The sequence below is a fragment of the Vipera ursinii genome (genome assembly GCF_947247035.1).
Source record: "Vipera ursinii genome assembly, chromosome: 8".
NCBI classification, from domain to species: domain Eukaryota; kingdom Metazoa; phylum Chordata; class Lepidosauria; order Squamata; family Viperidae; genus Vipera; species Vipera ursinii.
The window spans coordinates 1,936,232-1,950,488 of NC_139519.1; the positions used below are offsets into that span (position 1 = coordinate 1,936,232).

General features: G+C 44.9%; 2 protein-coding genes across 9 annotated transcripts in view; one reads left to right on the forward strand and one right to left on the reverse strand.

Moving 5' to 3' along the window:
* The window catches only part of XPO7 (exportin 7), a 70,867-nt gene extending 65,846 nt beyond the window's left edge, over nt 1-5,021 (forward strand). For all 4 annotated transcript variants that reach the window (XM_083368667.1, XM_083368670.1, XM_083368669.1 and 1 more), the window contains 3 exons: nt 2,819-2,917; nt 3,003-3,130; nt 3,911-5,021. In XM_083368667.1, coding sequence (XP_083224793.1) covers nt 2,819-2,917; nt 3,003-3,130; nt 3,911-4,004 — 321 coding nt within the window. In that variant the 3' untranslated portion in view covers nt 4,005-5,021. The remainder of the gene's footprint in view (nt 1-2,818; nt 2,918-3,002; nt 3,131-3,910) is intronic.
* A 104-nt stretch (nt 5,022-5,125) lies between these two features.
* On the reverse strand, nt 5,126-6,341 carry PBDC1 (polysaccharide biosynthesis domain containing 1). 5 transcript variants are annotated; one of them, XM_083368675.1, is made up of 6 exons: nt 6,250-6,336; nt 6,103-6,168; nt 5,957-6,016; nt 5,740-5,880; nt 5,555-5,666; nt 5,141-5,479 (listed from the first exon to the last, which is right to left on the reverse strand). In XM_083368675.1, exons 1-6 carry the CDS (start codon nt 6,274-6,276, stop codon nt 5,361-5,363), a joined length of 525 nt encoding a protein of 174 aa, XP_083224801.1. In that variant the 5' UTR covers nt 6,277-6,336; the 3' UTR covers nt 5,141-5,360. The 5 variants fall into 5 exon arrangements, with proteins under 5 accessions (XP_083224799.1, XP_083224797.1, XP_083224801.1 ...); XM_083368673.1 differs by lacking the exon at nt 5,555-5,666 and having other exon boundaries at nt 5,126-5,479; XM_083368674.1 differs by having other exon boundaries at nt 6,103-6,335.
* Nucleotides 6,342-14,257: the final 7,916 nt, after the last annotated feature.

A 14,257-nucleotide genomic window follows, 5' to 3' on the forward strand; every position in this document is an offset into this window, starting at 1 on the left:
CCTCAGGGTTCGGGGCTCTCGCCCCTCCTGTTCAACATCTATATGAAGCCGCTGGGAGAGATCATCCGTAGCTTCGGGGTGAAATATCATCAATATGCTGATGATACCCAGCTATTCATCTCCACCCCGAACCAACCCAGTGATGCCCTCGATGTGATGTCCCGTTGCCTGGAAGCGGAACAGATTTGGATGGGAGAAAACAGGCTTTGACTCAACCCGGCCAAGACTGAGTGGCTGTACATACCGTCATCTCGTTTAGTCCAAGAGATTCCATCTCTGACTATTGGAGGAGAGATGTTACCTCCCATTGATAGAGCACGCAATCTGGGCGTCCTCCTAGATTCACGACTCAGTTTTGAAGATCATATTGGAGCCGTGGCTAGGGGGGCATTTGCACAGATTCGTCTTATATACCAATTGCGCCCCTTTTTGGGCCGAGATGCCCTACGTACAGTCACCCACGCACTCGTTACCTCCCATATTGATTACTGTAATGCTCTCTACATGGGGCTGCCCTTGAAGACCACCCGGAGGCTTCAGCTGGTGCAGAATGCAGCTGCACGGGTTGTGATGGGAGCACCCCGATACTCCCATATTACACCCCTCCTGCGTGAGCTGCATTGGCTACCGGTTGCCCTCCGGGTGAGATTTAAGGTGCTGGTACTTACCTTTAAAGCGCTACATGGCTTAGGTCTGGGATACTTGCAGGACCATCTGCTGCCGGGAACAAATTCCCATCGTCCAGTACACTCACACAGAGAAGGCCTCCTCAGGGTACCATCAGCTAGGCAATGTCGGCTGGCGACCCCCAGGGGGAGGGCCTTCTCTGTGGGAGCGCCAGCCCTATGGAATCAGCTCCCCCCTGAGCTTCGGATGGCCCAAAACCTCCAATCCTTTCGCCGCGGCCTCAAAACACTCCTGTTCCACTGACCTAGACTGACAGGCATTTTAATTAATTTATATTTAGTATTTTTAATTTATTTTTTTAAATTCTCTAATTTTAATTTATTGCACAGATGTTCTCAATTTTATTTCTATCTTGATTTCTGTACCTATTATATGTTTTGCTGTTAGCCGCCCTGAGTCCTTCTGGAGATAGGGCGGGATATAAATCCCATCAATAAATAAATAAATAAATAAATAAATAAATTCTTTAGCTTGCAAATGAGGTAGTCCAGTATGCCCATGTTTTTAAGAACTATAGTCCGTGTGGACTACAGCCAAAAGTCATAGAATAATCAATAATTGATACTCTTACTATTTACTAAGTACTTACCAAGATTGACCCAGCCTTCCATCCTTTCGAGGTCAGTAAAATGAGGACCCAGATGTTGGGGGCCATAGGCTGACTCTGCGGTATGTAAGTCTAAGGGCTATTGCTATTTTCTCATCTGTTGGGGCTTGTGGAGAGCGTGATCCCAGTGCTTTTCTCTTTGGAAACCAGCTCCAGGTATTCTGGAAACCTGGATTGAGAAAGTCAGGATCGTTGTCTTGTGGGAACATGAGGAATGCAGCTGCTTGGTAGACTGAGCATCCCTTCGCTTTCCCCACTGGATTATAAACTGTGGGCATCGACTTTCGGTGTTGTGAAACAGTTCCCACAGCTTTCTTAGCCCGATTTCCCAGGGCTTGTTAACTTCATTTCCCAAACCCTCTGGCTTTAGCTCAACAATGGTACTTGAGTACCAAGCAGAGATAGGAAATCTTTCTAGTTGTTCTATACATTGATCACCTTTTCTTCTTCATATGCTTCTCCAGCCAATCTTTGTGTTTGCCTTATCATTCCTGTCTAAGAGATTCCCTTCATTTTTCTACTTTTCTAAAATCCTGTTTGATTTTTGTCCTTGTTCAGATATACAGTATCTCATACCTTCTGTGATATTTGGTAGTTAGGTAACGTTTCCTCTGAGGCTTTGATATTTTGCATTTTGTTTGTTTTGATGGAATCTGCTACTCCCTGGGCATGAAGCACCCCCCACTTCAGGCTGCTGGAACACCCGTCTCTTCCCTTGTCTGTCAGCCTTCTTAAACAGGTATAAAACATTCCTGTCAGGACTCAGGCAGCTGGGCAAGGTCAAGGAAACAAATGCTTAAATGGATTCCTGGAAAACCTCTGTAAATGCTGGTCTGTGATAAATACAGAATTCTGAAAAGTGTAGTAGGAATTTACAGAGTTGGAAGCGAGCTGAAGGTCTTCTACCCCAACCCCCTGCTCAGACAGGAGACCGTATACCATTTCAGACAAACGGCTGTCCAGTCTCTTCTTGAAAACCCCCAGTGATGGAGTACCCACAACTTCTAGAGGCAAGCCGTCCCATCGATTGTTCTGTCAGGAATCTTCTCCTTAATTCTAGGTTGGATCTTTCCTTGATTAGCTTTCACCTGTTATTTCTCATCCAACCCCCTCAGGTGCTTTAGAAAATGTGTTGACCCTGTCTTCTTTGTGATAGCCACTCAGATATTGCAAGACTGCTATTGTGTCCCCCCTAGTTCTTTTGTTAGACTAGACGTTCTCACTCCCAATTTCTCCCACTCATTTGTAGTGACTAAATGCTTCTTGGAATACTTTGAATTGCTTCCCTACAAAACATCTGACTAAATTGCTCTTTATTAGATAAGCTGTCCTGTGAGTTGCCCACTATGTCTACCTTTCCTTCCCAGTTTCCCCATAATCCCCAGCAGTGCCCCAGTGTGAGCTCGGTAGACCTGTACAGTTGACTGGATTATTTATTATTTATTTATTTTATTAATTCCATTTATATCCCGCCCTTCTCCGAAGACTCAGGGCGGCTTACAAGCTTGTGCTTGATCCTTCCAGATGCTCTCCACAGTGTTGAATATCATCATATTTGAAGACTGCAGGAACCAGTGGTCTATGTCACGGCCTTTGCTTGGCTTGATCCTACTCAATGAAAAGGTAAGGCCACCGATTTAGGGTAGTGTGTCATTGTGTGCTGGCACATTATCCTGGATAGCTTACAGCGTGAACTTTTCCTTTGCAGTATTTTTCAGATTTAAGGAACAGCATAGTAAACAGCCAGCCCCCTGAGAAACAACAAGCTATGCATCTCTGCTTTGAAAATCTCATGGAAGGCATTGAGCGCAACCTGCTGACAAAGAATCGTGATAGGTCAGTAACTTCATAAAACGCAGCCAGCAGAACAGCCAAAGTCCTCTGTTCTTATTCATTTCGTTCTGAAGAAGCAGCACCCCTGCCAGATCGCTTAATGCCTGAGCTCTTGGACAGGAGGATTGCCCACTAGCCCAGGACCGCATGCAGCCTGCAAGGGTGGCTCCACCATCTCTTGTGACCCACGCTGCCAAAAACTATTGTGCCAACAAAATAACTCACTGTGCCGAGGCTGCAAATCCTGTCTTAAATTTAACGGAATCAAAAAGACAAACCACCACCACCACCCATAGTTCTCTGGCTCAAAGTCTCGCCCACCCCTATGAGTAGTTAACCCAGCCCGGTGCAGCCGTCCCTCTTTACATTTCCCTCTCAGAGGAACACCAGAAATGTCATCGCCCCCAGTTAAATTCTGTAGGACAGTTATCCTTTCAGAAGCATTTTGGTCCCTGTCGTGAAGGAACCTGCTTGGTTCCTTTCCAAAGTTATAAAGTAGTTACACTTTGCTTGTGTTCAAAATCCAAATCTCCAGTGTCCAGTGAAGAAAATGGAAGGAAAATTGGGAGGAGCTGAAGGGATATTGGGTTTGCCCCTCACTTGCGGCCATGTTTTCAAAGCTGAAATTCAGAGCATTAAAAAACTGAGCTTTGGCCAGAAGTTGGATTTGGCTGATTCTGATGATTCCCTAAGAAGGAACCCAACTCTCGTCTGATGCCATCCAGCTGTTGGGCAAAAAGACAGGTCCGTTTGCCCCCATCCTAACGTCTGTTTCTTTGACAGGTTTACACAGAATCTTTCTGCATTTCGTCGAGAAGTAAACGATTCCATGAAAAATTCCACCTACGGGGTAAACAGCAACGACATGATGAGCTGACGTCTCGCCAGGAGCTGCTCTCTGGGCTGGGGAGGTTAACTTTTCCGATGGAAAGACACAAGGGTGTTTCCGATCCCTGCTGGTCCTCCTTGGGGCTAGGCTGCAGGAGGGGGGTGTAAAAGGTTCACTCAGAGGGGGTTTTTCATTGGGGAGGCACCATTGGCGCCTCCCTGCGTGAATGTCAGAGGAACCCTGTGTCCTGCCATAGCCTGCCTTGTATAAACATGTACATTTTTTCATAACATTTTGAACAAGGTTTATATTGACTCAAGTTTAAAAAAAAAGTGTGAGTGAAATTTTTACATAGTGCACCAATGCTAGAGCGAGGGTGGTATGCAAGTGAAGAGTCTCCTGGCTACCTGCCACATTACTGGGCAAGGGGGTGTGAGAGTACAGAATTATATTTAGTACTAGTCTAGAGGCACAAGTGTAAAATTCCAAATGTATATTTTTCTTATCTATCCCTTCAGCTTAGGCCATCCCTCCCCACCTTCCCTCATTAGGAGCTCAAAGCCATGCCACATTCCTGCCATGCACACACACACACACACACATTTTTGGAAGATGGGAGGACTTGGCTATCTGGCAGCAGTTGTGAGCAACTCCACATTGCACCCATGTTCATGGAGCATCTTGGAGCTCTGGAAACAGCAGCTTCTCCCCAAGGCCATCCCACCACCAAGAAAGTGCACTGTAAATCCTTCAGACAAATCTCTTTTCCCACTAAAGCTGTTGGAACATTTGTTAAATGTTAAATTTAGTGAAAACAACAGGGACCGATTTCCCTTGGCCCTGCCCCACCCTCTTGCTGCTAGTTTTCTGTCCCAGGAGCCCAGATCTAATTGTAACCCTGGTTTCTCTCCCCAAATAGCATCTCCTTGATGGGGGGAGAATTATTTCCTCTGGCGATTGTGTGCTGGGTCCTTTTTCTGTGACCAGATTGCTGAATGATTTGTACGGATGTTTGCTGCATACAGTGTAAGCATTGTGGCTGCAAATAAAGTGGTTTCTACTGAACTGCGTGCAATGAGGCCAGAGCGTTAATCTTCGGGGTACAAACGGCAGGGAACGCGACAGAGGGGCCCCCGCCTGGCAAACGAGGGTCCATCTTTAGAAAAAAAACAAGCCACACAACGTTAATCTCGGAACTCACTGTTTACAAGCCAAGATGGAGACGGACCTTCTGCTGAAGTCCCGCATACAAAGCGGAAGGCAAACGTCGATCGCTGGGCCAGGAGACGGCGCAGGGGCAGCTCCCCAAAGCGGCCCACGCCTCGCCCTCCGAGGGCCGCCCGGCCTCTCCCCCCCCCGCGGGTCTCCTCGCTTGCGCGACTCGCGTCGGGTCCGGCCAGGCTCTCAGCGGGCGCCGGCCGGGTCGGGCTCGGCCTCTGGAGCGCCCGCGCGGCGGTAGACGGCGCCGTTGCAGCCCTCGCGGTTGCGCGCGATCTCGACGGCCAAGAACTGGATGCGCGGCGCTGCGGGGAGGAGAGGCAGGCGAGGAGGGGCCGTCACGAGGCCGGCCCAGGCCCAGCCCGCCGCCCGGCGCTTACCCAGCACGGAGTTCTCCTCCGAGTAGCCGCGGCGGCAGTCGAGGCGCAGGAGAGTCCCGAGGTTGAAGTCCTCCACCGCCCCCTCGAACTGCAGGCAGAAGGGGCGCCACTTCTGCGGGCGGAGAGCGAGCCGTGAGCCCGCGTCCCCCCCCGGCCCCGCCGGCCCTCCCCGGACGCCGCCCCACCTCTTTGGCCGGCTCCGACTTGAGCGACTCCACGTCCAGCAGGTCGACGCGCAGGTCGGGGAAGCTCCGCCGGAAGGCCGCGTAGATCCGGTCGTCGGCCGGGGTGAGCCTCAGCCCCGCGGGGTCAGCGGCCGAGAGCAGCTGCGGGCGAACCGGGCGGGTCAGCGGCGCCGAGATCCCCCGCCCGCCGCCCCCCCCGCCCCCGCCCGGGACTCACGTGGAAGTAGACGTGGGCGTGCTGGAGGGCGCGCTCGGCCCAGGCCGCCTCCAGCCGCGGCTGCCGGAGAGAGGGAGGGAGGGAGAGCCGTCAGCGCCCCGAGGCCCCGAGCCCCGCCGCCCGCCGGCCCGCCGCCCCGCACTCACGTCGTTCCCGAAGGCCTCGGCCGGCAGAGAGAGCACGTGGGCCGCCTCGGCCGCTTCCCGGGCGCCCTGCGGGGGGAGAAGAGGAGGAGGAGAGGCGGTGAGGGGGCCGCCGGTCGGCGCCGCCCCAGCCCCGCGGCCCTCGCTCACCAGCGCGCCCGGCCCCGCCGCCGCCATGCCGGAGCCGCGCTTCAGGGAGGAGGCGGCGCCGGGCGGGCCCGAAGGCGGAAGGGGAGCGCCGGGCCCGCTCGCGGAGGCGGCGCCGGGAGGAGGCGTCTCTGCCGGGGCGGTCCCCCCGGCCCTCCCCCGGGGCAAAGCTCTCCGCCTCGCCTCTGCCGGCGGGAGTCGCCCGTGCGGGGCGCGAAGGAAGCGGGGCCTCGGCGCCGGGATCCGGGCTGCGGGGCAGAAGCCCCAGGGGCCGAAGATGATGCTGTCCAGGGCCCCTCAGGCCTTGGGGGGGTCAACCAGAGAGAGAGCTGCCTGCCTGCACAGAGGGAATGCAGAGTCCGGCAGAGGCCCTGTGAGAGGCGAATTCTATTTAGCAGGGCTTTTCAATCTTTTCACCAATTGTACCACTTTTAGGATACTGCAATATTCAAGTACCACCGGTCGCCTAGCAAGATGTCTAAAACTTAAAAACAAACAAGGAAAAAAGTGTTAAAGTACAGGTAGTCCTAGACTTACAACAGTTTACTTAGTGACTGTTCAAAGTTACAACAGCACTGAAGAAGGTGACTTATGACCATTTTTCACACTTATGACCGTTGCAGCATCCGCAGGCTCATGTGATTTACATTTGGATACTTGGCAACTGACAGTCACGGTGTCCCAAGGTCATGTGATCCCCTTTTGCAACTTTTTGACAAGCAAAGTCAATGGCCGGAGGCCAACTCACCAGCTCTCCCTGTGGGACGTGCGGGCGGTGTTGGGAACTGGGGGTCTTTGGTGGAGAGGGGTGGGACTGGGGTGGGTGTAAGGACCTGCTTCAAATCCTCTTCCCAAGAAAGCAGGACTCTTGGAACGAAGTCATCCTAAAAGGAACTTTTATTAGAAGTTGACAGCAGGCATAGAAAGCAGGATTTGAGGGTTTCCTGCCCAAATCAATAGGTTAGAAGAGCAAAAAGCAAACCCCGCCCCAATATTTCATCCGGTCAGTTCAAATAGGCCAATCCCCAGGTGTTAAAAGTCTGCTGTGGGAACAGAGCTGATAAGGCATAGTTCCCAAGGCTGTGAAAACGTTGCTAGGTCTTTGCACCTTTTCTTCCACAGCAAGAGATAAGCCAGACGGCCGGAGGCATATTCCTTTTTCACCCCAGCTTGCTATCAAGGGGAGACAGTTCAAAGAGCAAGCAGATAGAGGAAGTGGAGAGAATACGTTGTAGCAGCTATGTGAAGGGAAGAAGATACATTGCAATTCCGCAAAGCCTCCCCCGTCCCCCCAGGAGTATGGTAGAACCCGTAGAAGGGAAAAAGAAAAGAGTTAATTACCAAAAGACCCCTACAGCAAAGGAACGGATTCTGACATGCCGCCCCCTCCCTTAAAAAAATGAGAAATCCACCTGTAAAGACACAAAAAGGGAGATAAACATAGGGATTAGCCTGGTTTACCAAGATACATAGCGTGGGATTTACTAAGTAACCTAGGGGCTTTGATGTGGCTTTTATAGATCCATTCGTTTTGGGAGGGAGGGAGGTGTTTCCAGTCTACTAAATATTGTGTGGAACCATGGTATTTCCTAGAGTCTAAAATGTCCTTGATTTCAAAATGCTGCCCTCCCTCTACCATGATAGGAGGGGGAGGAGGAGCTGCAGCTGGCCTTAAGGGTGAATTCAATTCACGCTTTTAACAGGCTGCATTGAAATACCAGGTGAACCTGTCTGAGTGTCTTAGGAAGTTCCATTTCTACTGTAACCAGATTGATTATTCTTTTAATGGGGAAAGGTCCTACAAATTTAAATACAAGTTTCTTTGAGGGTTGCAAGGATTTCAGGTATTTTGTGGACAGGTATATTTTCTCCCCCACTTGGAATGGCTTGTACTCTGTTCGTTTCTTATCTGCCTGGATCTTATATGCTTCCCTAGCCTGTCTAAAGCCTTTCTCACAACCGTCCATGTGTTTTGTTGTTGCGCAATCCACTCCTTCAGGGAGGGGATGGTTGGCTCGGTGGTAGGCAGTTCAGGCATCAGATTGAAGCTTTGCCTTCCGAGGAGAACTGCACCCCACTATCGAATATAATTATTGTGGGGCCTCATGCAGTTGATAAATGTGTTGCATGAATAATTTTGCTAATGTTTTGGCCATGGCGATTTTGGGGCATGGGATAAAATGTACCTGTTTTGAAAATAAATCTGTTATGGCCCAAATTACTGTATTTCCCCCATTTTCTGGTAATTCTACAATAAAATCCATAGAAATCTCCCTCCAGGGTGCTGACAGGCTGACTACCATTTGTAACAATTCTGGGGTCTTCTTTTGGCTGCTGTGCATGTTGGGCAGCTAGCTACATAGCTTTCAATGTCCTTTTTTATCAATGGCCACCAAAATTGTCATTTTACCAAGTGGAGGGTTTTCAAGGACCCAAAGTGTCCGGCTGACTTGGAGTCATGGCAGAGCTGCATAAAGGTCAGTCTCTGGCTTTTTGGAATGTAGAGCTTTCCTCCCCCCCATGTTAGCCCATCATTCATTGTGCATAAGTTCTTATGTGTCAAGTTTCTGACATTATGGCTTAAAAACCATTCATCCTTTTCTAGTGCTTTTCTGAATTCCACCCCAGCTTGGCTTACTAGAGATTTTGGGGTCCTTGCTTGTGCTCGAGTGGTGACCAGCATTGCTAACTGCTTAGATGGCATGAGTGGGTCCCTTATCTGTGTTTTGGTGTTATTGTATTGCGGCAATCGTGACAGTGTGTCTTGCTTGGAAATTCTTTCCACCCGGCAAATGCTTTATGGTGAAATTGAACTGGTGGAAATGCCCACTTTATCATACAATCTTTAACTAATTCCGTTTCCGAATCCAATTCAATTAAAACATTATATATCCTCTTTATATGTGTACAATTTAAATCTCTAATTTGTTTTACTAAATTTTCATCTGTAAGGGCATAATCACAGAATTCCTTCACACCATTGGATATTCCATATAAGGCAAATTCTGACGCCTCCTGCAGATGATTGGTCATTACTGTATTTGAATCTACCATTTACACCAATGTCCGTTCAGGATAGTTTAGAAGAACACATGTGTAATCATGATTGGTCTATTTGAACAATAATAAAATATGATTGGTTGCTTTTACTATAAATAAACAAGGTCCACTGCTCCTCGTGGTTGAGAGTGCATCCCAAGTTCAGTGTGCATCCCAGGAGCAGCGGGGCCCTTCCCCCGAGAGATCTCTGTGTCCTTCTTTCATGGGCGCCAACCCTGGGCAGGAGCAGCCTCTGCCCAGCTTCACCAGCAGCTAATTTCTCAACCCGGCTGCACAAGCAGCAGCATCCCAGCAACAGCAGCTTCCCAGCAACCCAGCACCAACCTTCTGATCCAACTTCCACCTAGCTTTCAATTGGGTATATTGAAACCAAGAGTAACTTATGTTTTCTTGTCTTAACTCATCTAATGATTTAAGTTGCCAATCATTCCCTTCCAATCTAAGTAATTCCTTATAGGAAAACATATCCAAACTCACTCCCATAGATACACCTTCTATCGCGTGTCCAGGAATTCCCCAAATCGGTATTTTATAATTTAACTTATAATAATACATTTTCCAGACACGTAACAAGGCACTTCTAAGAATATGAGATTTAAAAGCCCTATCCACCTTTTTATCATAAAGCAAATATGCATGCCATCCATATACCAAATCCCAACCCTCAAGGTGAAGTATTCTCTTATTAGTTAAATTAAGCCAATTGCTACCCCATGTCAAGATCACCGCATCATAATGCAGTTTCAAATTCGGCGCCTTGAGTCCCCCTCTTTCCCTAGCATCTTGTAAAATCTTAAATTTAACTCTTGGTTTTTTCCCCGCCCAAATAAATTTATTAATACCCTTCTGCCATTCATCAAGGTTGGCATCCTTTTTCAATATAGGTATCATTTGAAGCAAAAAGAGAAACTTCGGCAGAACATTCATTTTAACAACTGCAATTCTTCCCAGTAAAGATAATTGTAATTTTTTCCAATTATTTAAATCCCTTTGTAAAATAGAACATAAGGGTAAGGTTGTGTATCAACAGGATCTTATTAAGGAAGCTTTTGTGGACTTTTATTCTAAATTATATGCTAAAGATAAGATCAACGAAGCAGATATTGATGTATATTTGAGGAATGCCAACATCCCGGTTCTTACACAAGAACAAAAGGAAGAGATTAATCAATTGATAACAGAAGAAGAAATTCTTTTACCAATTAAACAATTGAAGGTGGATAAAGCGCCAGGCACGGATGGACTGACGGCGGTGTATTATAAAAAATTACAATTGGAGATGATAAAGCCATTAAGGGAATTGTTTCAGACAATTCAAAGGGGAGGAGGGGTGCCTCCGTCTTGGAGAACTGCTTTTATTTCTCTGATACCGAAGGAAGATCAGGATGTCACTCAAGTAAGAAATTACAGACCAATATCACTTTTGAACACGGACTACAAGATATTTGCTAAGGTTTTAGCTAATAGATTGATGAGGGTTTTGCAACAGATAATTCATGGGGGCCAAACTGGGTTTATTAGTGGCAGACAAATGAAAAATAATGTGAGGCGTTGGAATTTTTGGAAAGGAACAACCAGATCCCTGCGGCGCTGATCTTTCTAGACACCGAAAAAGCCTTTGATCAACTGGATTGGCAATTTTTGATGAAAGTATTAGATAAAATGAATTTTGGGGATAAATTCCTACAACCAATTAGGGCATTATATCAAAAACAAACAGCCCGAATAATAGTAAATAATAGTTTGACTGAAGTATGTAATATTGAAAAGGGCACAAGACAAGGGTGTCCGTTATCACCTTTATTATTTGTTTTAACATTGGAGATATTATTGATTAAAATACGGAATTCGGAAAAAATTAAGGGAATTCAAATTAGAGATCACGATTATAGATTGAGGGCGTTTGCAGATGATCTGGTTGTTACGGTGACTCAGCCAAAGAATTCTGTTTTGGACCTGATGGAGATAATAATGCAATATGGGAAGGTTTCTGGATTTAAGGTTAATATACAAAAAACTAAAATATTGGCTAAAAATATGACAGTATTGCAAAAGGCCCTTCTAGAAGGGTTAACTGGATTTGAGATTGTTAAAAGGGTTAAATATTTGGGGGTGTATTTGTCACCCTCAAATGCAAAGTTATATAAAAATAATTATGAAAAATTATGGGGAAAAATACAAAAAGAATTGGAAAGTTGGAAAAAATTACAATTGTCTTTATTGGGAAGAATTGCAGCAGTGAAAATGAATGTTTTGCCTAAATTTTTATTCTTATTTCAAATGATACCTATTCTTAAAAAGGATTCAAATTTGGAGGAATGGCAAAAAGGTATCAAATTTGTATGGGCAGGGAAAAGGCCACGAGTTAAATTTAAGATTATGCAGGACACGCATGAAAGAGGTGGTCTCAAAATGCCCAACTTTAAATTATACTATGAAGCTGCTGCTTTGTCAGCGATAAGTGATTGGATTAATTTAACACAAGGGAGATTATTAAATCTTGAAGGCCACGACTTGTTATTTGGCTGGCATGCATATTTATTGTTTGATAAGAAGGTAGATAATGTGTTTAAGGTGCATATTCTTAGATATGCTTTGTTGAGAGTTTGGAAAAAGTATAGACATAAGTTAAATTACAAGATACCTTTGTGGGCAATACCGAAATGCAATAGAAAATATAAATGTTGGGTTCAAACATGATGTGACTACATATAAGGAAATCCTAAGTTTGAAGAGGAACGTCTGGTGTTTGAAGCCATATAATTTTCTACGAGAAGAGAAGATTGTTCAAACCTGGTTTCAATATGGTCAATTACGGGCCAGGTGGAAAGAAGATCAGAAAATTGGTTTTTCAATGACTGATGAAAATCTGGTAAAGCAAATTAGAAATCAGGGTCCAGCACATATCAAACAGATATATCTTGCATTGATAGAAATTGACTCAGAAACAGAACTTGTTAAAGATTGTATGATAAAATGGGCTCAGAATATTCAAGAAGTTATTACAATGGATACTTGGGAAAAGATTTGGGTGAGGAACGTAAAATTTACGCAAGCCCAAAATTTAAGAGAGAACTTTTATAAAATGTTTTATAGGTGGCATTTAGATCCTAAAAAGCTCGCAAGTATGTATCCGAACTATCAACCTAAATGTTGGAGGTGTGGTGGCGAAGACGCAACGTACTTTCATATATGGTGGACCTGTAAAAAGGTTAAAGCTTTTTGGATTAAAATCTGGTGGAATATGCAGAAGATATTTAAGCAAAGGATAAAGTTTTGTCCGCAATTGTTTTTATTGGGCATAATTACGGATACTACTGTTGTGGACACTAAATTGATGTTGAACTTAATTACGGCAGCAAGACTTTTAGTAGGTCAATATTGGAAGAAGGAGGAACTGCCGACTATAGAAGAATGGACTTTAAAAGTTTCTGACCTGGCGGAAATGGCAAAGATATCGGCTTATTTGAAAGACCATTCGCAACAACGTTATATTATGGAGTGGAAAAAGTGGATTGATTACATCCAGAACAAATATGGGACCAAAAAGTTTCATTTAGCATTTGTATAAGTTTTGATGTGATATTAGTATTGCTTGTAGTCATTTTATATGAGCTAGAGTGCGATAGACTTAATAGTTTATTGTTGTTAGCATATGGTTGTTTATGATTGTTTTTACTTTTATACCTTGTATTTAGCTCTGGGAAGTCAGGGATGGGGGAGGGGGGGAAGGAGAGGGGGGAGGGTTAGGGAGGGCTAGGAAGGGTTGGGTGGGGGTGGGGGGGAGGGATTGTTAAAGATAAAATGTATTGAAAAACTTTTCAATAAAAAAAATCCCTTTGTATCTTCAACCATAATGTTTCATAGTTATTCTTATATAGTTTTACATTTGAAGCTGCAATATACACTCCCAAATACTTAACCTTTTTTACTATTTCAAAACCTGTTAATTTAATTAACATTTCCCTTTCACTCATAGATATATTCTTAGATAATATCTTAGTCTTATTACTATTCACCTTAAACCCAGAAACCTTACCATACTGAGTTATAATTTCCATCAAATCTATAACCGATTGTATTGGTTGAGATACTGTCACAACCAAGTCATCAGCAAAAGCTCTCAACCTATAATCATTCTGTTTTATTTTAATTCCCTTTATCATAGAGGACTCTCGAATTTTAATTAATAAAATCTCTAATGTTAAAACAAACAATAATGGTAATAGGGGGCATCCCTGTCTTGTACCTTTTTCAATTTTAAACATCTCTGTTAGCCCCCCATTAATTATAATTTGTACAGTTTGTTGTTGATAGTTTGTTGCTTTAATAGAATGTAGGAATCCTTCTCCAAAATTCATTTCCTCAACAACTCTCAATAAGAATTGCCAATTCAATTGATCAAAAGCTTTCTCTGCATCCAAAAATATCAATGCTGCAAGGACTTGGTTGTTCTTATCCAAATATTCAAGCAAATTTACAATTTGTCTTACATTATATTTCATATACCTTCCAGATATAAATCCCGATTGATCACTATCAATCTTTTGTTTGAAAACTTGCATTAATCTATTAGCCAATACTTTAGCAAAAATCTTATAATCTGTATTCAAAAGCGATATAGGTCTATAATTTTTAGGTTGAGTAAGGTCTTGATCCTCCTTTGGAATCAATGATACAAAAGCTGTCCTCCAAGATGGAGGAACTGCTCCTCCAGTCTGAATTTCATTAAACAAGATCTTTAAAGGTTCAATCATTTCAACCAACAACCTTTTATAATAAATTGCTGTTAATCCATCTGTTCCCGGGGCCTTGCCCACTTTCAACTGTTTAATAGCTAAAGAGATTTCCTCTGATGTTATTAAGTGATTCATCTCAAGTTGTTGTTCTTTTGAAAGTCTCGGAAAATGAGCTTCCTGTATCTATATCTAAAGCTTGTATGTTTTCTCTA

Bases quoted from the DNA above. Each gene is read 5' to 3' on its own strand.
- PBDC1 (XM_083368671.1), bottom strand. From the start codon at position 6,276: ATGGCGGCGGCGGGGCCGGGCGCGCTGGTGAGCGAGGGCCGCGGGGCT. The intron at 6,017-6,102 runs GTGAGTGCGGGG...TCTCTCCGGCAG, and splicing joins CCGAGGCCTTCGGGAACGAC to CCGCGGCTGGAGGCGGCCTG. The intron at 5,881-5,956 runs GTGAGTCCCGGG...GTTCGCCCGCAG, and splicing joins ACGCCCACGTCTACTTCCAC to CTGCTCTCGGCCGCTGACCC.